The sequence below is a fragment of the Arachis stenosperma genome, chromosome 10, assembly GCF_014773155.1.
Source record: "Arachis stenosperma cultivar V10309 chromosome 10, arast.V10309.gnm1.PFL2, whole genome shotgun sequence".
NCBI classification, from domain to species: Eukaryota; Viridiplantae; Streptophyta; class Magnoliopsida; order Fabales; family Fabaceae; genus Arachis; species Arachis stenosperma.
Window position 1 is genome coordinate 134,146,526 of NC_080386.1, and position 19,269 is coordinate 134,165,794.

General features: G+C 34.9%; 4 protein-coding genes across 5 annotated transcripts; 2 read left to right on the forward strand and 2 right to left on the reverse strand.

Moving 5' to 3' along the window:
• Window positions 1-181: 181 nt before the first annotated feature.
• LOC130954406 (putative disease resistance protein RGA1) lies at window positions 182-5,802 on the reverse strand. 2 transcript variants are annotated; one of them, XM_057881144.1, is made up of 6 exons: window positions 2,279-5,802; window positions 2,013-2,190; window positions 1,852-1,915; window positions 973-1,134; window positions 824-884; window positions 182-688 (listed from the first exon to the last, which is right to left on the reverse strand). In XM_057881144.1, the coding sequence occupies exon 1, from the start codon at window positions 5,750-5,752 to the stop codon at window positions 2,291-2,293; it is 3,462 nt and encodes a 1,153-aa protein (XP_057737127.1). In that variant the 5' UTR covers window positions 5,753-5,802; the 3' UTR covers window positions 182-688; window positions 824-884; window positions 973-1,134; window positions 1,852-1,915; window positions 2,013-2,190; window positions 2,279-2,290. The 2 variants fall into 2 exon arrangements, with proteins under 2 accessions (XP_057737127.1, XP_057737126.1); XM_057881143.1 differs by having other exon boundaries at window positions 183-688; window positions 780-884.
• A 1,667-nt stretch (window positions 5,803-7,469) lies between these two features.
• On the forward strand, window positions 7,470-10,266 carry LOC130956160 (uncharacterized). Its single transcript, XM_057883204.1, has 4 exons — window positions 7,470-7,653; window positions 8,166-8,588; window positions 9,084-9,335; window positions 9,626-10,266. The coding sequence occupies exons 1-3, from the start codon at window positions 7,582-7,584 to the stop codon at window positions 9,288-9,290; spliced, it is 702 nt and encodes a 233-aa protein (XP_057739187.1). The 5' UTR covers window positions 7,470-7,581; the 3' UTR covers window positions 9,291-9,335; window positions 9,626-10,266.
• A 483-nt stretch (window positions 10,267-10,749) lies between these two features.
• On the reverse strand, window positions 10,750-13,812 carry LOC130955653 (serine/threonine-protein kinase SRK2E-like). Its single transcript, XM_057882573.1, has 9 exons — window positions 13,345-13,812; window positions 12,944-13,018; window positions 12,755-12,856; window positions 12,610-12,663; window positions 12,424-12,516; window positions 12,184-12,276; window positions 11,659-11,763; window positions 11,481-11,579; window positions 10,750-11,282 (listed from the first exon to the last, which is right to left on the reverse strand). Exons 1-9 carry the CDS (start codon window positions 13,528-13,530, stop codon window positions 10,992-10,994), a joined length of 1,098 nt encoding a protein of 365 aa, XP_057738556.1. The 5' UTR covers window positions 13,531-13,812; the 3' UTR covers window positions 10,750-10,991.
• Window positions 13,813-16,208: 2,396 nt separating this feature from the next.
• Window positions 16,209-19,015, forward strand: LOC130954155 (pentatricopeptide repeat-containing protein At2g15820, chloroplastic). The gene is made up of 2 exons (XM_057880889.1): window positions 16,209-16,883; window positions 16,977-19,015. The coding sequence occupies exons 1-2, from the start codon at window positions 16,413-16,415 to the stop codon at window positions 18,819-18,821; spliced, it is 2,316 nt and encodes a 771-aa protein (XP_057736872.1). The 5' UTR covers window positions 16,209-16,412; the 3' UTR covers window positions 18,822-19,015.
• The last annotated feature ends 254 nt before the right edge of the window (window positions 19,016-19,269 follow it).

A 19,269-nucleotide genomic window follows, 5' to 3' on the forward strand; every position in this document is an offset into this window, starting at 1 on the left:
TGGACTATGTGCAAAAACGTGTGAGAAAAGCACCTCATTTTGTTAAACTGTGAGTGTGTAGTATTCAGCCCAAGAGTAGAATTGAATTGTGATAATCCTAGTTTTAGATAGATAAAGTGGAAAAAGTTTAGGATTTAACTAGCAAATAAAAAATGAATAATTTTATATAATCTTACACCGTTAAAAACATCAATAATAACTAATTAATGTTTGCAAATCATAAAATTTAATAACCCCGTAACACTCCTCAAATAAAGTGTGCTTCCAAAACAAGAGGAAAACACAGTAAGTGATACATCAAAGTTTAAGATATCACATCACAGATCATAGAACAACATACATAAAAATGGGAAGTTTGAACAATAAATTTTCGTACAATAAGCCTATCCCAATAAACACTCATGCCAATTCATACCCAACCTCCTATTACCATGTTGCGTCTCTAATAGCAACATCCCATATTACATAATCACCAACCTAAAATCAAATGTAGAAAAATCTTTCACATGAAGCAAGAAATAAAACAATCTCCACTGTGCCTTGAAATGACCTGCTGAGAAACTCTACCCGCTCCCTTCGGCATGGCCATCAGGAGGAGGAGATGCCACAAAACCATATATGGATCCAACTAGTCATTTAATCGTTATCACATGAAGCCAGATAATGCTCTTGCTTGAATGGAAAATTTCTGGGGAAAACATATAGAAAATGTAAATTATACCAAATTGACACATCCAGCTAAATGATGGATATAAACCAAAAAATGGGAAAGCACATACAATTATAAACAAGGAAAATGAAGAGGCAATATGAGAATCCAAACCCAATAATCTTCTAAGAACTGGCGCTCTATTGGATAGTGAGTTAGTATCATTGCCCAAGAACTGCAAGCAATAATCGAAACATTTTCAACTATGAAACAAAATTTAAAATATAACAATTGATAGGTTTCTGATAGCAAAAGAAATTGACCTTTTCTTTCTCCGCAAATATTGCAAAGACTGGAAGGAGCTCCAACTAAATTAAGACAGGTGATGACATAAGAGGTGTTCCACACCAGAAGAAGCAGATCAAGTAGTTCAATACCAGCAACATTTCTCTTAATCCATCTCTGATGCTTCTTCTGGAAATAATCTACAATGCAAACCAGAATAAAAACAGATAATCAAGAAGTAGGACAACTATTCATAACAATCCACAAATAAATTTAAATTTACATGCCACTAAAATGTTAGGAAAAAAAAATCAATGCTAATTGTCTTGCTTTATGCTTTGTGCAAACTAAACACGTGGTGTTCCCTTGATGTAAATATTCATCATAAGAACATCTTTCGATTTTCTAAGTTGGAATCCTCTTCTTTTTCCATAACTACTTTTAGATGCCACAACTGAAATCTGAAGGATAAGCCATGCCTATGCATTTACATACACGATTTGTTGTAAACATAACACTCCATCTCATGTGCTAACCGGGTTATTCCACAAACTGTGGATAAGAGTATGCAGTAATCAAAAAATAAAAAATAAAAGGGGAATTTAAGCGACTGTTTCAAACTAAGCAACAAAACAAGCAAATTGAATTTCTTATCAAACAATTATATTGTTGCTTTTGCGTACTCAACCTTTCAATATTGCTAAATTGAGTTCATAACTCATTATTCTTCTTCTGTATTTTCTGTTTTCTCCACTTATTTCTAAGACAAGTTTGCTAGTACATTCACAAAGAGAATTATTTTATATCAAGTTCCAGAAAGTCAGAGATACTGCTGTATACATCACTTACGTACGTTCAGAAATGGAAACGTGGGATAATCAACTCTAAATAGTTCGAATCACATAAACGGTTCTTACCTAAATAAGTTTGAAGCTAGTGGTAATTGGCTTGTAGCTGAATGTAACTTCCTTTGCATGCTACCTAACCAAGAAAATAAACTGCATTTAAATATTGATTTCATAAATTTAAAAAGAAAAAAAAAAGATGCTTTAATTGAAAAAAATGAAATGAACAATACTTTAATCTCTGTTGCACCCAAAGGAGGAACTGGGTCAGAATTTGACCATCTTGAAGATTCAACATTTTGCAAAATGGAATGATGAGACCAAATATTTGTATCTTCCCATTGAAGCAGCAGACATGGGCCTATTGAAATTTGAAAGTATGGCAAGAAGAAAATGATTTGCAAGAATCCCCTGCATCAAATAAAATTAGAAATTTAATGTGGGTTTCAGATATATTGCATTTGTAATGAAAATGGAAAAAAGCTAACAATGTTATTACCTTTTGAGGGGATCAAACACAGTGTATGTATATCTTTGGGATGTGAGCTATCTTGGCCCGATCTTCTCCACTATCAGGGTCGTATTTGCGCTTTAGGATTGGACAGTTAAAGATCTCCAGTTTGTGTATGTTGGGAAGGCAACGGTCACCTTCATCCAATGACTCTAATTTAGGGCAATCGCTAATCTCTAAAACCCTTAGTGATTGGAGGTTGCCAATCTGCTCTGGTAAAGCCTTCATGTTCTCACAATCGTAGAAGCAGATTGTCTGCAGAGAAGAGAGCGCATGAGGAGGACCACGACCTTGTGTGTGTTTCCAGAGGTCAAGCTTGTCGTCATCGAAACTTATATCCAACTGTTGAAGTTGAGAAGGAAGATATTGCAAGTGTCGTGACAGAATCTGAATGGCTGACGATCCACTGAGGCGGAGACTCTGGAGCGATGTGAGGTTTTTCATCCAGTCCTCTGCCATTGCTTCTATATCTGTAACTTCCACAAGGCACAAGCGCTTGAGATGAGAGAGAGGAGAGATGGATGAAGAGTCATGCTTAACCATACATGTTTCCAACATCGGCTTCACGTTACTATCCCATTCTAACTCCAACTCCTCAACGTGTGGGAAAGAAGGAATGCATGTCAACTTTGGACAATCATTAATTACGAGAGAAGACAGACGGGGAAAAGGAGGTAGAGAAAGATGGTTTTGAGTCTCATTTTCATTCTTATCATCCCCTAACATCTCCCATCCCCTCAGGTTCTCACAGAATTGGAAGCTGAGTTGCTCTAAAGACGGGAAGAACACATCACCAATATTTTCATAATAATCCATCCACTCCAGCGATCCCATATGCTCAATATTGAGTTCACGAAGACAAGGCAGTCTTTCCAAAGGTGGGAGATGCTTGCAATTGGGAAGATCCTCAAGAGATATGCAAACAACATGAATTAGCGAGATAAGCCAATCTGAAAACCTCACTCCTGGAAAGCCCTCCAAATGTAGTGATCTCAGATTTTGATGGGGACAAAGATTATCCAATAACACCAAGCTCTCACTCTTTCTTATTTCATATTCACTGGAATCATCAGAGCTTGGCCCCCATAACAGAGAAAGGTCTTGGATGTGTTTCTTTGATCTCATATTTGTCTCATGAGATTCCGATGCCGCGTCCTTTACCAAATCCAAATTACGAATGGTCAATCTGCCTCTGAGGTCAAACTCTTTCAGTTCATTCAATTTGCCACTTGTATCTTTTTTGTCATTCCCTACTACAAAACTTGGTAAGGATTGCAATGAAATCAATTTCCCCAATCCGACTGGCATGCCGTCTTCAAAGGCTTTACAACATTCATTGTCGAGCTCCTTCAAATTGATCAATTTTGAAATAATTTTTGTTGGAAAAACAAGTTGCTCACAATCATTTAATTTCAATGACTGTAAACAAATAAGATTGCCAACCGACTCTGGCAAACTAACTAAAGATTCACAATCTTTTAAATTTAATGTTTGCCAACAAACAAGATTGCCAATCGATTCAGGCAAACTAACTAAAGATTTACAACCTTTTAATTTTAATGTTTGCAGACAACCAAGATTGCCAATCGATTCAGGCAAACTAACTAAACAATGACAATGTTCTAATTTTAATGTTTGCAAACAACCAAGATTGCCAATCGATTCAGGCAAACTTCTTATTGCCAGAGAGGATGAAAGATCAAGATATCTTAAATGTTTGACTTTATCAATGGACTTTGGTAGCTGTCTCATAAAATTAAATGAGAAATTCAAAGCACGAAGGTACTTCAGCTTTTTCGTAGAAGAGAGTTTGGCCAATAAATTGGTAGGGAAATCGCAATGGATGATTGTCCGTAATTTGCAAACATCAAACACATCCAATGAACGATAGGTGCGAATTCCAAATGTCACATGTATGGGTCTTCCAACAATTCCTTTTCCCTTAATATCCAAGTAACAATCATTTCCAGCTACGGAGGTTGCAAGATCATGCATCAAATCATGCATTTTGAAGGACTCAATATGACCACATTTATCTGATGATGCATCTTGAAAAAATGATCTCATTAACAAAATCTTGACATATTGATTACCTACATCTTGCATAGATTGTGTTTCAATTGGACTTGCAAGATAACCTTGAGCCATCCACAATTGAATCAATTCATCCTTTTTGATTACTGAATCCTTTGGATATAGACAACAATAAGCAAAACATTGTCTTAGTTCAGGAAGCAAGTTTCGGTAACTCAAATTTAGCACCGGCATGATACTCTCCTCTTCTTCACATAACCTCCAAATATCACCATGCAAAAGACTTGACCATTGATCAATTTCTTCAACCCTTATCCGTAAGAAGCCTCCTATTGTTTTGATCGCCAATGGCACTCCTCTACACTTCTTTGCGATTTTCTCTCCGATTGTTTGCAATTCAGAGCTCATTTTGCTGCTATCTTCACCAAATGTCAGGTTCTTTAACAATGTCCATGATTGCTCCTCTGTCAAACCTCTCAAAACATACGGCTCGTCAATACCCATTGCTTGAGAAACCAATGTACTATGAGTCGTTACTAATAGCTTACTGCCATGACCTCCACACATCAAATGAGTTCTTAAATCACTCCACTTTAAATGATCTTCATTCCACACGTCATCGAGCACAAGCATATAATTTTGCCCATTCAATTCTTCTCGCAACTTCTGTTGTAGGGCCTCTAATGAGTCACCACCAGCATCCTTCTTTAAAGACTCCAGCATCTTCTTCAAAATAGTTTTCACCTCGAAATCTTCTGAAACGCACACCCATATATATTTCTGAAAGAGGTTCTGGTCTTTAGCAGCATTGTACACTAGCTGAGCAAGGGTTGTCTTGCCTAAACCCCCCATACCAACAACAACAATTAAAGAAACATTTTGGTTCGGATGAGTTTGCTTCAGCAGGTTAACAATCTCATTCTTATTCTCTTCCCTTCCAATTATCTCTGATTCCAGAACGGAAGAACTTGTTTCCCTCCAGGCACACTCATCTTGCTTAAGAATTACCGAACTCCGATTCAGGTTCAACTTAGACATCTCTTCAGCAACATTATTAAACTCCTTTCGAATATTCGTAATCTTACGAGCTAACTTAGCACGGAAAAGAATTGGATTCACAGATTTGGAAAAGAAGCCACGCACCTGACTCATTCTTTTGCGACGCAAGTCTTTGATGAAGACGTCATCAAGCAAGTCATCAGCATCATAGAGCACTTGTTTGAACCTTTTGATCCAGTGGGCAACAGTAGCATTCTGGCCTTGTTTGAGCTCAGCATCAGAAAGCACGACTTGGATGGATTCCAAAGTGTCCTTCAGCTTCTCAAGGTCATCCATGACTCCATAGATCCTCCCGATTTCACGAAAGGCAAGTGAAGCAATCTTGTTGATGAGTGAAGTAGCAACACCATAGGGGATCTGTTCAGCCATCTCTCTCAAGTGTCGAAGGAAAAAGATGAAAGTAAAACACAGTGTTTGAAGGAAGGGGTTGCAAGCAATGAGTGGAGAGTCAGAGTACGCGGTGTTTATAAAATCAATCCCGCTATACTTTTTCTTAAAATATAACTGAAAAAGTACAAGCAAATGCTTGGCAGCTTTCTCTGGGATTACTTTAGAATTATTGCGCTCCATCATGAGAAAACAAACGGTTTGGATTAATTGGACGTCAAATCTAACAAGATTATCAATTTAAATCCTTTAAAGTGAAAAGTTAGTAAAAAATAATAAAAGGAAGAATTTACTATTAATTTTATAATTTTTATTAAATATATTTTATTATGTTAATTTAATCTCAATTTATCACTTTATCAACTTTTTTATTTTAAAAAATTTAAATTGCATTAACTGATATTTTATTAGCTAAATAAGTAACCCTACAATAATCAATATTAAATGAGAATATGTAGGTATAAGAATTTCTAATAACGAATTGCAAGACGATCAATAACAAACAAATGGGTCAACTATTAGTCTATTATATAAGAATCCATTAATAAAACTTACGCTTGATGACTATGAACATTTTATAGGAGGGATGCTCTCGTAAAGACGCAGAAGATGTATTTTTTTTAAAATATTTTTTAATAATTAAAATTTAATATATATAATTATTTAAATTATGTTATTTTTGTCAAAATTATATCAGACAAATTAATTTGATTAAAAAATAGTTAATCAAATTTTGAATTCGTTTAAATTAATATTATTTTTTATAAAAAATAATTACAATACCTTTATTATATAAAATGACTAAAATACTCTTATTATATATATTAATTTTGAAAATTCTAAATTCTAGCCCTTTTCTTCTCTATCGTTATAGAGTTAGAATTTAAAGTTTTTAAAATTTATATATATATATATATATATGATAGGAATATTTTAGTTGTGTTTTATAATAGAGATATTGTAGTAAGTTTTAATAAAAAATATTAATTTATACCGGTTTAAAAATTTAATTTGTTAATTTTTTGCTAAATTGATTTATCCAGTCAAATTTTAATAAAAATAATATAATTTAATTGATTATATGTGTTAAATTTTAATTTTTAAAAATATTTAAAAAAAAGATGTTTTTGACATCTTTATCTAAATGACTCCCTTCATAGGAAATAATTTAGCAAGTGATAATTTAAAAATTAATATAAAATTTATCTTAATAGTTAAGTTACTTATAATTGTGTTAATATATAATTTTTTTTCTTTTAAGATTACATCATGTCATAGTTATGATAATAGTTTAACACATTTAATTTTAAAATAGTTGAATATTAAATATTTAGAACAGGTTTTGATATTTAACTCATAAAATTAAAGACAATCAAATCTAACATCTAATATCACTTCAACCAACAATAGCAAATAACTAAATATGAATGCCTTTATAATTGTCACTTGTAATAAAAGAATTCATATTTTTTTTAAATTAAATTTCCAACAATACGAACGAGTTATATATAAATATTTAATGGTATATAGTTAAATTATTTAAAATAATTAATATAATTGGGTATTATTAAAAAAAGTTGATACTAAAAGTATTTTATAGGAATTTTTTAATAAAAAAGAAAATTCATATGTATTTTGAGAAGTTTTTATGAATTAATTTTTTTTTCATATCTATTTAAATAAAATACCCTGTATACACTATACATGTGAGAAAAGCTCATTTTGTTGAACTGAGTGTGTAGTATTCAGCCCAAAGAGTAGAATTGAATTGATTCGGTTTTCAAGTTTTCATCTTTGGAATTCACACAAACATGGCTGCTCTTCTCCCCTCTCCCTCTCACCTTCTGTCTCCTAACTCTTCCTCTCGTTTCCTGGGATTCAAGGTGCGCCTTTCTTCACCCTTTTGCATTTCTCTTTATGCTTTAAGCTTCCTATTCTGTTATTATTTATATTATTAAATTAAAGTACAAAACCCATTGCTTCAGTTGCTGGTAGAGCTTCTTTTCTTACTATAGTGTTCATATTATCTTGTAATCTGAATGAAAGGTATTTCGTATGCATATTTGAAAAAAGAAAAAAAAAAGGCTTAATTTTTACCCTTTTGAATTCGGTCATTCTGTTAAAACAGTTTACAGTAATCAAATGATAAGTGTAAATAATTATTTACATATATTATTTCTTTGTTTGTTTGTGATTGTGTATTATGGAATTAATCAAATCTGAAAAGTGCTTGTTATTATTTGGTTTGAACATTATGAATCTTTTGACAAAATTTACACTCCATTTAGAAATGATTTCTTTTTGCAGTTTAGGGTACAATTAGCTAAGGCATTCATTGGTTATAGTCTGCTGAATTGGCTTCATCTGCTGAAAACTCTTCTTTGTACCGTGGCAGGTTTCATCATGCTCTGTTCAGAAGAATTTAAGTGTTAAGACATTTTCTGCTTCTTTGAAGACACGCCCAAAGATCTTGTGTGTTATGAATAATATGTCTGCACAGCAATCAGATGACCATGGGAAGATAAAATTGAACCAATTAAGAGACAAGGCACAAAGGCTTTGGGACAGTTCACCCGAGCCGGTGAAGAAATTCCCGTGGAATAGAGCCTTGGACAACTTCATTCAACTCATTCTTGATCTCGTTTTGGCCGTAGTAAAATACCTAGCTGTACCTGTGTTCATAGTTACCTCCATTAGTGAGTTATCTTACTGTGGACATGAAAGGAAGCTGGCTCTTGTTCCTATTCCATTTCTCTTTGGTGTTGCTGTTGCTGGGGTCCTTAAGAAGACTGCTTTAGAATTATCTCCACGACTAAAGGTAAAAATCATTGATTATGTACCATTCTGTAATCTAGATATTAGATAGAATAGTTGAATGGAGCATTAAACTGTTTTATTTTTGGTAGATAGTTTCCGAATTCTGAAAAAACAGTTGTGATACTTGAGCTCCATAGAGCATTCTTTCCATTTCTTTTTTTTTCTTCCAAAAGGATTTGAGTAGCCACATTGCCTCTGTGGTTTGAATTGCTAACAAGGAAGCATGCTTCTTATGAAGTTTTTCACATTGCAGATATGTGACAATGAATTAACAGCACAATGGTTTCAATAGATTTTCCCTTTGTGCCCGTTTACTGTGGATTCCAAATTCCAATATTATCATCTAGCTTGTCTTAATGATATATGTGAATACCCCTAGATGCTAGCCTTGTATTACTGGGCAGGTCTGTTAGGGGCTTAAATTGGTATTGTTATGTCTCAAGATCATGTTTAAGTCCGGGTTGACTTTCCTGATTTAAACTAGTTTGATTTTCAGGATGCAGAAGTTCCATGGCATTTACTTGCAATTGCAATTTTCTTCACATTAATCAAATTGCCCGGTCCGTATTACCCTTATTGGGGACGCATAATCATTCCTCATTTTGTAAATGGTGTTCTCTTAAGGACTCTCTGGTTTGCAATTATGTGGTATAGAAGGCCTCAAAAAGCATTGAAGATATCAGATTCTACATATGATAGTTAGTACACACCCTGAGCTATGATACCAACCTGAAGAACAATTTATGCAGTAAGTACCATCAATTTTTTCTATATTTCATATCACCGAATCCACTACATGTATGAAAAATTGTGATTTGGGTCTCTACAAGGCTATGATAATTGCTTTTCTCTCTGATGTGTAAAGACTATGTTTTGTCTTTTGTGGATATTGATCTTGTTATATATATGGGAATATATGGTAAATGATACGAGCATTACATAATATATGTGCATGTCAAGATCTTGTGATTGACTTCAGATGCTTATTAGAAATGTTATTGATAAATTAATCATTAAGAATTTTGTTTGATACTGCAGACACTTGCTATTACCCATGAAAATTCAATTGGAGCACTAGGCAGTCCTTGAGAATCTTGTTGAAATTACAAATGTCTTTGTTGAGAAAGATGTAGAAAGCTATGCTTGATTACTATGTTTCAGGGGAATGGCAAATTTGATTCTATTAGAACTGGATGAGCCAGATAAATAGGTTTATAGGCATTACAATTTACCAGAACGTAGCATGCTGTACTTGAGAAGTAGATGTGACTGGCGACTAAACTTTTGTGTAAAGAGAAGTTTCTGGGATGACATTTCTTTATTTTCTGGTCAATGTGGCATGTTCATATGGAGCTTGTATCCAATTTTCAGCTCAGTAAACTCGGGAATTCTATTTGAGTTGCCCTTCTAGTGAGATCATTAAGCAGTGAAACTCTATTTCTAATCTACTGGTGTCATCCTTTGTTGGAGTTTTTCATTTAAAATTCTTCAATAATGTCTTTCATTTAAAGTAATCTTATTCAAGGCACCATCCAATGCCAAAAGTTGAGATTTGAGTCTTAGTTAATTTGGTTCCCACATTGATTTGAATAATTAGAAATGTCTTATGGGTTTAAATATCCAATTCATGTACATACTATTTTATTTTCAATTTAATCTTTATATAACAAATTTTTTTGAAGCTATCCCCTTTTAATTTTATTCTTGTTATTCTTTATTGTGATAATGATAGTTATTATGATATACGAGATAGTATTACCCAAAATAACAAAAGCAAAAGCTGGTGAGGAAAAAAAAAAAGATTATTCAAAAGGGTAATTTGGATAAGAATGCCAAATACAAATAGGACCATTTGGATAAGAATGCTTTCCATTCAAAGTTCTAAGTTCTAACACAAGGACATACCCAACGGTAATTTGCTTTTATATTTTGATGAGTAAAGAAAGCGCTAAGTTTTCATCCATTATGCACTTCACTACTTAATTTTCAAGCATTAGAAAACCTAAACTGTTCATTTTTTTCACATGAGCAAAGCACTGATTAAGCATGGATTAAACAGCATCAAATTCATAGCAGGGGGATCACAACTCGTGATAGATGACAGAAAATAATCAACAAGTGATCAAGTGATCATATGACAAGAAAAAAGCATTACTTCCATGAAGGTTGAAGGTGTGCAAGATAACACAATAAATATATAGAGCACCATATGTAATCAACAAAGATCACAAAATACAAGCAAAGCAGGATGGATCTCATAAAACATTCTAGTACAGTACTCTTGCTTCTTGAATTAAAAACTTTTTCTTCAACTACATATTCTACACCCTGTACAAGTTAAACCCAAGATATTTAAACATTAAAATTGGTCCAATAAGCCAATTTTCCTTTTTCTTCAACATGCTTACATTGCATAAACTATTTCTCCACTGCTATCGATATCAAGGTCGGGATCATCGAGCTCTAAGTCTTCGTCCATGTCGTCAATATCCAAGCTGCCGTTTAGATAACGGTTCAGAGACTGAGTTCCGGCTGCGGGAATTGTAGCCTCGGCAATTAACTGCATGATTTCTTCAATGCTCTGCATTGGTTGCTCAGGCTCCTCAAACTGGGTGTTTGTATAGTCAACCATGAGATCAGCTGGGAGGTTCTTCAAGAACCACGGATGGTTTCTAATCTCAGGAATGTTTATTCTCTGCTTTTAAAAGAACATTAGTTTCCAACTGCAATGTTAATGCCACATGTGCACAGCAACAAGAGAAGAAAACAAAGAAAATGCGGCAAAATTGTAGATTAGAACATTTAAAATCCATTTCATTTTAACGGTCTAAGGAAAATGTATATTAGTAAAGAACATAAGTTTCATAGGGAAAATGTCATGATAGAAACTGACCTGTGCAGGGTCAGCGACAAAGATCCTTGAAATCAGATGACGGCATTCAGGTGATATGCTAATGCTGTCAGGAATTGAGTACTGGACTTTCAGAATTCTCTGCAAGCAAAAATCAACAGTTTTAGAAAAGGAATTCAATAATATTACCGCATTAACCAGAAAGGATGCAAAAGGCTACATGAATTGTCTTCTGGAAATTTTTTGGTTCATCTGGATCCTCAAAAGGGTATGAGCCCACCAACATGACATATAAGGTCACACCACAAGACCACACATCCGCAATCTGAGCCATAATCGAGTAGCAGCATCAGTGTAAAGCATTAGTAAAGAAGAAAAACAATGCTAGCCAGCCTAAAAATGCAGTTATTGTGCATTAACATCTAATATTTAAAGTATGACAAGCATAGAATCACTTGTACTATGCTGAAGGTTATATAGTAGATCTTTATGCAGTGGCGATCCGATTATATTAAACAAAACAAGTGGACGACAGCATGATGCTAAACAAGTGAATAACACATATAATGCTTTCCTTGAAAAGAAGTTGGCAGATTGTACCAATTAGCAGATGGATGTGTTCAGAAGGTGTAATGAGATGGAAATATAAATTTGCGGACACAGAAGCTAATCGAAGTACATCTCAATTGGAAATTATTAGAATTTCACAGTGATATATTTATTTGGCCTCATAGCAGCAAAATACCTTGCCATCATATTCCTTCCTGAGTAGAACTTCCGGAGCAATGTATGCAGGGGTACCAACTGTAGATTTTGGTTGTGAATGTAGCACTGAGGACTGCGAAAGAAAAACAGCAAAGATTTGTGTTATAGATATCACAAATTTTATCAGAAAAAGAAATTTGCTTGATCTTGGAGGAAACTAAAATTTCCATTAACCGAAGATGTTAAACAGATAAAAGCAGCAAGAAAAAGAGAGGCCGACCTTAGAATACCCAAAATCACATATCTTTAATCGAGGAGCCGGACTGCCATCTAGTAATGTGTTCTCTAACTTCAAGTCACGATGGCATACTTGCTGCATTAAAGAAGATAAACAGAGAAATTCAGGTTAGACTTCTCGCCTATATATTCCGTGAAACAAATGCACGACAGTACCAAACTTGCATACCATTGCATGACAGTAGCTAACCCCTGAGATAAGTTGTTGGAAGAAGAAGCGCGCCTGAAACGAAAAATAATTAATAATAGGCATTATATAACATATAATGGCAACAGCAGTATGATGCAACTAAACAAATGCAGTAGATAAGAACCTCGTCCTCATTGAACCGTCCTGCATTGCATATTCGCTCAAATAGCTCTCCACCAGCAGCATATTCCATCACAATAGCCAAATGTGTAGGGGTCAATATGACCTATACTCGCCCAGTAAGATAACTTATCAAATTACACTTAAGTAGGACTAAATAGAACAATTCATTGGGAGTATACAGATAGCAGACCTCTTTGAATCTAACAATATTTGGATGCCTCAGCGATCTGTGATTTATAATCTCCCTTCTCACATTTTCATCTATCTGTTAAGAGAAATTGAAGTTAATAACTTAACATCAATTCACTCAACAGTCAACAGCACAACAAGATCAGTTAATTATGTCCAATATCAATTGCATTTACCAGCAAATCTTTCAAAATCGTACTGATTGCAGAGCAATCTCAGCTTAAAACTATGATACAAATCAACAAAAGCTTTCAAGTAACAAAAATAAGCAAAAAGGGATGATCTTTGACATTAAAATTGAAAGTCAATAACTCAACTGCCAAATCATGAGTTCATGACCCGCAATAACAATTAATAGACAAGAACAAAAAGAGGAATCAGAAAGAAATTCGAAGCTCAAACCTTATCACCTCTCTCAATATATTTGACAGCAACAAGCTCATTAGTGTGCTTATCTCTCATAAGCCTTGCCACCCCAAAATTGCCAGAGCCAATATCACGAACAAGTTCATACCTTTCACTCTCGTGCATGATCGCCATATCCATTCCAACACCAACATTCACTGCACCACCTCCAGGTCGATCCATTCCCAATTTTTGGTTAAAATACAAAAACTATAAAAACCCAATTTTCACATTGAGATACCAATCATGTCGAGGATGAAAGGCAAAAATAAAAGATTAGATCAACCAAATAGAAAATTGAAGCTTTATAGTGGTCAAGTTTGTGAGATTCCAAACCAAAAATGGGAACTTGGTTTGGAGTGGAAGCAGTGGTTGAAGCTGGGAAGCTGAACTTTGAAGTTGAAGTTGGAAAATAAAATAAAATAAAAAACAAAAAAGAAAACACGGTGATAAGCTCGTGAATGTGAACTTGTGAAAGTGTGAACCCCCCTCTTATATTATTAATTTAAATAATTTATTTATTAAGTGTTTCTCTTTGGTGTGTCAGAGTAGATGGTGCTGCGTTGTCTTTCTTTCTTTGTTGGTCTTTGATTTTATCCACACCTTCCACTTATATTTTATTATTACATGCATGCGTCATAAATCAATGTAATTTCTAATTTCTTTATATTTTTATTCTTTTTTAATCCTCTTGTGGGGGCAATAACAATGAAGAATTAAGAAAGAGAGAAAATTAGATTTGTCATTTGTGTCTGAAACAAGCATCACGGAAATAATCTTCATCGTCTTTTCCGGAAAATAAAATGCCCAATTCCCAATGACAAATTATTGAGTAAAAACTCCAACTCTATTTATTTGGTCTAAAAAATTTTTTTGAGATTGGTAAGGATCTAGATAAATAGGAATGAAGAGTCTCTAAAAATACTTTGGAAATTGGGAGTTTAAAAGAAAAGAGATACTGATATTAAAGTTAAAGAGAAATTCATTTCAGACACTCGAGTAGAAGTAGATATATGCCACTTTTTAATTGATTTTTTTATTTTTACATTATTCACATAATAAACGTTTTAAAAAATTCAATTATCAAAAAATTATTAAAGATCATCAAAGTTTATTATTTGACCATTATTGATCTATTAACTCAATTTTAGTAATCTAATTTCTTTAATTGACAAATAATTTTGCCCTATTTTAAGAGCAATTGTTTTTTTTTTTGTCCTATTTTACTAAATGTTTTCTTTTATTAATTCCTTAAAGTATCCTTAATCAAATCCAAATTTTATTTTCATCATTTAGTCCACACCAGTATAAGAGAAACTAGAAAAGAGATAACTAAACATTTTTTATTTTACTTCTTTTTTTTGAAGTAAAAAATACTCAACATATCAAGGGTGGAACATAAGTCTAGTAGCAAAAGACAACTCAAAGTACACACCAATATCAGACAACTTAAAAAGTAAAGGATTCTCTAGTCATCTTTGACATTGTCATCAACAACCAAAAGATTCATCACTAAGCCACTCGTCTGATAGCATAAACAACCTATTTATAATTTCCACTACATCTGAGGTTTGATTATTGAAGATTCTACCATTTCTTTCTAGCAAAATAGCCCAAAAGACAGCAAAGAATGCTACGAACCATCTCTTCCTCTCATTCTTGGGAAGCATTCGTCCAGCTCTCAAAGTGTTGTTTTAGTGTACCTGGCATAGTCCATGTCCTTCCAAGAGCGAAAAGTCAAGCACACCATACTTGCCACGTGAGCTCACAGCCAATAAATAGATGAAAACTGAAAAGCAGACTCAACAGACTTATAGCATGAAACACACATATTATCATGCTAATCAATGACACCTAATCTGCTTAGTCGTTCCTTAGTATTCACCCTCTCAACTAATACAAACCAAGAAAATAACTCCTCTCAACTAATTTTCAGACTACCCTGTCCTCTCTCTCAGTTGTTAGCCTTACAGACTGTAAGACTTCATGGAGTTGGTGTAAAAGATCCAACTCCCATTGGAATAACTCTCTCTTCACTGGAAGCTCCATATCCAATCTAACCCATCCCAAAACCCATAGTCCCTTATAACAGATCCTTTAAAGTTTGAAATCGAGAAAAGTCTTGGAAACTTCTCTTTCAACATACCACTAGGTAACCAGGCATCCTCCCAGAACCGCATTGTTCTGCCATTCCCTACATCCATAGATAAGTCTCTGATTTGTGGCTCCCTAATTTAGAGCTGACAAGTATCCTTCTAAGGACCCCCTCTTGTAGGAACAGGCTGGCCACATAGCATCTCAGAAAGATTCATGCTAATGACAAGAGCATACAACTCTCTTTTACAAGGGGCAATCTTCTTTCGAAAACCTCCACCACCACTTAAACAGTAGAATTGTATTCCTAATCACTGCATCTCCCACTCTCAAACCACCCGCTTTTCTAAGAACCATCACTACCTCTCATCTTTTAATTTATTTTTCACACAATAATAGAACATTTACACTATAACTTAATTGTTTGAGAAAGTATCTTAAAAAATAATTTTATAATTAATTCCTAATTTATTTAATTCAATTAGTGTACAAATAACTACCATTATAAATTTAGATCCTCCAAAATTAAAATTTATAAATTGATAAAAAAAATTAATTATAATTAAATATGTAATTCTCATCCTATATAAACTCCATTGTCTAAATCTAAAAAATAAAAATAATTAACTTGTACTTTACGAGTTTAGAAATCTTATCCAACAATTATAGTATGTTAGAAGAAGTAAATTTTCAACCCTTTGTAAGAGATTTTCTGGGTATTAAAACCTCGAACTTTTTGGATGAACAAAACTTACTTTAGAGTTTAGATAATCGCATAATATGGTCAAAACCAAAAAGATAATCCAAAAAAAAAAATTTGAAGTGATTGGGGGAATTGCAGAGTAGAAAGAAGCAAAGAAGAAGAAGAAGAAGATGGTGATGAGAGTGAGATAGATAAGAGCTCAAGAGTGAAGAGCTTCAAGTGTTTGTCTAACCCTAACAATAATCTAAAGTCCTCTTCCTCTTTCTCCATGCGCACTTCCACCCACACTCTCTCACTCTCCCTCTCCCTCTCCCTCTCACATCTCCGCCACTCCCCCTGCCGCATCTCCCTTCCGCCGCCGTTACTTTCCCGCCGTCCCCGCCAATTTCCCCGCCTCTCCGCTTCCTCCGGCACTTCCGCCGCCTCCGTACAACAACAAGAAGAAGAGTATGAATCGCTGCTGCCGGAAATCGAGGCGTTCGAATTCGAGAGAAGCGCGGGGGCGGCGGAAGATATGAGGAAGGTGTCAAGCGCGGCGGAGGTGGAGGTGAAGGAGCTGAATGAGCTGCCGGAGGAGTGGCGAAGGGCGAGGCTGGCGTGGCTGTGCAAGGACCTTCCGGCGCACAAGTCGACGGCTGTGAAGATACTGAATGGGCAGAGGAAATGGATGAGGCAGGAAGATGCCACGTATCTCGCCGTCCATTGCATGCGCATTCGCGAGAATGAAACTGCTTTTAGGGTCAGTTCACTTTTCCTCTTCACACTTAATTTCTTATTACTGCAACTCTTATTTACATGTTGGGAAATTTAATTGCTTTAATTCACTCTCAAGGTATACAAGTGGATGATGCAACAGAGTTGGTACCGATTTGATTTTGCTCTTGCCACTAAGCTAGCTGATTTTCTTGGTAGAGACCGAAAGTTTTCAAAGTGCCGCGAGGTATTTGATGATATTATCAATCAAGGTCGTGTTCCTAGTGAGTCAACTTTCCATATATTAGTTGTTGCTTATCTTAGTGCTCCTGTTCAAGGTTGTTTGGATGAAGCATGCAGCATTTACAATCGTATGATTCAGTTGGGTGGTTACCAGCCTCGTCTCAGCTTGCATAATTCCCTCTTCAAAGCTCTTGTCAGCAAACCCGGGATGCTTTCGAAACATTACCTTAGGCAAGCTGAGTTTGTATATCATCATTTGGTTACAAGCGGTTTTCAAGTGCATAAAGATATTTATGGTGGCTTAATTTGGCTGCATAGTTATCAGGATTCTGTAGATAAAGAAAGGATAGACGAAATAAGGGAAGAGATGGTACGTGCCGGAATTGAGCAGGGAGGGGAGGTGCTAATATCCATCTTGAGGGTTTGTGCAAAGGTGGGGGATGCGGAGGAAGCTGAGAAGACTTGGTCCAAACTTCTTCAGCTTGAGATTGATCCCCCGCCTCATGCGTTTGTGTATAAAATGGAAGTCTACTCGAAGGTTGGTATGCCTAAGAAGTCTTTGGAGATATTTAAAGAGATGCAGGAGAAACTAGAGACAACAAGTGCTGCAGCATATAACAAAATAATAGAGATACTATGCAAAGCACAAGAATTGGAATCTGCGGAATCCATTATGACAGAATTTTTGAATAGTGGTTTGAAGCCACTGACACCATCTTATATTAGTTTACTAAACATGTACTACAATTTGGAATTACATGATAAACTCGAAGAGGCATTCTTCCAGTGCCAGGAGAAATGTCGTCATAGCTGTACTGTATACAGTATATATTTGGATTCATTGGTGAAGGTTGGTAATCTTGAAAAGGCTGAGAATATATTTAACCAAATGAATCGCGATGGATCTGTTGGTGTTAATGGCCGATCATGCAACATTATCTTGAGTGGATACCTGTCCTCTGGAAATCACTTGAAGGCTGCAAAGATCTATGACTTCATGTGCCTAAAAAAGTACGATATTGAAGCTCCCTTGATGGAAAAGCTTGACCATCTCTTGAGCTTGAATAGGAAAGTTGTTAAAAGACCAATGAGCCTGAAGCTAACCAAAGAGCAGAGGGAAATATTAATTGGGTTGCTTTTGGGTGGTTTGCAGATTGATTCTGATGACCAAAGGAAGAATCACATTATCCGTTTCGATTTTAAGGTTAATTCTAGCTACCATTATGTCCTGAAGAGTCATATACATCGCCAGTTCTATGAGTGGCTGCATCCTTCTTTTAAGCTGAGTGGTGACATTGACAATGAGAAGATACCAAACAAGTTTTGTACCATTGGAAGCTCTCATTTTGGTTTCTATGCAGAACAGTTTTGGTCAAAGGGTCAGCCAACAATTCCAACACTTGTCCATAGGTGGTTGTCACCATGTGTTCTTGCATACTGGTACATGTATGGAGGCTGTCGAAATTCGTCAGGGGATATCCTGCTGAAGATAAAGGGAAGGCGCGAGGGGGTTGAGAACATTGTCAGAAAGTTCAAAGCCATGTCCTTGGACTGTAAGGTAAAGAGGAAAGGGAGGGTATTTTGGATTGGTTTTCTGGGAAGCAATTCATCTTCCTTCTGGAAATTGGTTGAACCTTATGTTTTAGAAGATGTAAGGGTGTTTCCTGAAGCAGGTGACCACACATTGGAGGGGGGTTCAATGGAAAATGAGAACATTAATTTCAATAGTGATTCTGACTGATGAACATACACCACATTCATGAATCATGATCGGATTTGGAGCTGCTTTTATTCTTCTCACTGACACTGAAGTGGCTGCTATGTTGCAAACTTCTGAAATACCCCTTTTGTATATTCTTAATCCCCAATTGCATAGAGAAATGGACTTTCATTGTATTAGTTATAAAAATAAATTGAACTATTATTGTTATTCTACATATTAATCAATCAATAATATTATGTAGCACTTCTTGGGATATTCATGAATCTTATTAAGACTAGATTTTTATTTCATTTATTTCAAGTAATAATAGTAATGTTCAATTATTTTTTTGATTAATTTTTTTATATTTTATATTTTCATAAATAAATAAAATGACGAAAATAAACAGGTTTTTATTTTTTATTTTCCAAAAAATCCTAAAAATAGGAAATACCGTAGCTGAAAATAAAATAAAAAAACATGGAAA

Excerpts from the sequence above, each read along its gene's own strand:
- LOC130954406 (XM_057881144.1), bottom strand. The coding sequence starts at position 5,752 with ATGGCTGAACAGATCCCCTATGGTGTTGCTACTTCACTCATCAACAAG.
- LOC130956160 (XM_057883204.1), top strand. The coding sequence starts at position 7,582 with ATGGCTGCTCTTCTCCCCTCTCCCTCTCACCTTCTGTCTCCTAACTCT. Across the intron at positions 7,654-8,165 it reads CTCGTTTCCTGGGATTCAAG|GTTTCATCATGCTCTGTTCA; the intron begins GTGCGCCTTTCT and ends GTACCGTGGCAG. Across the intron at positions 8,589-9,083 it reads AATTATCTCCACGACTAAAG|GATGCAGAAGTTCCATGGCA; the intron begins GTAAAAATCATT and ends TTTGATTTTCAG.
- LOC130955653 (XM_057882573.1), bottom strand. The coding sequence starts at position 13,530 with ATGGATCGACCTGGAGGTGGTGCAGTGAATGTTGGTGTTGGAATGGAT. Across the intron at positions 13,019-13,344 it reads ATATTGAGAGAGGTGATAAG|ATAGATGAAAATGTGAGAAG; the intron begins GTTTGAGCTTCG and ends TTCTCTTAACAG. Across the intron at positions 12,664-12,754 it reads GACGGTTCAATGAGGACGAG|GCGCGCTTCTTCTTCCAACA; the intron begins GTTCTTATCTAC and ends TTTTCGTTTCAG.
- LOC130954155 (XM_057880889.1), top strand. The coding sequence starts at position 16,413 with ATGCGCACTTCCACCCACACTCTCTCACTCTCCCTCTCCCTCTCCCTC. Across the intron at positions 16,884-16,976 it reads AGAATGAAACTGCTTTTAGG|GTATACAAGTGGATGATGCA; the intron begins GTCAGTTCACTT and ends TTCACTCTCAAG.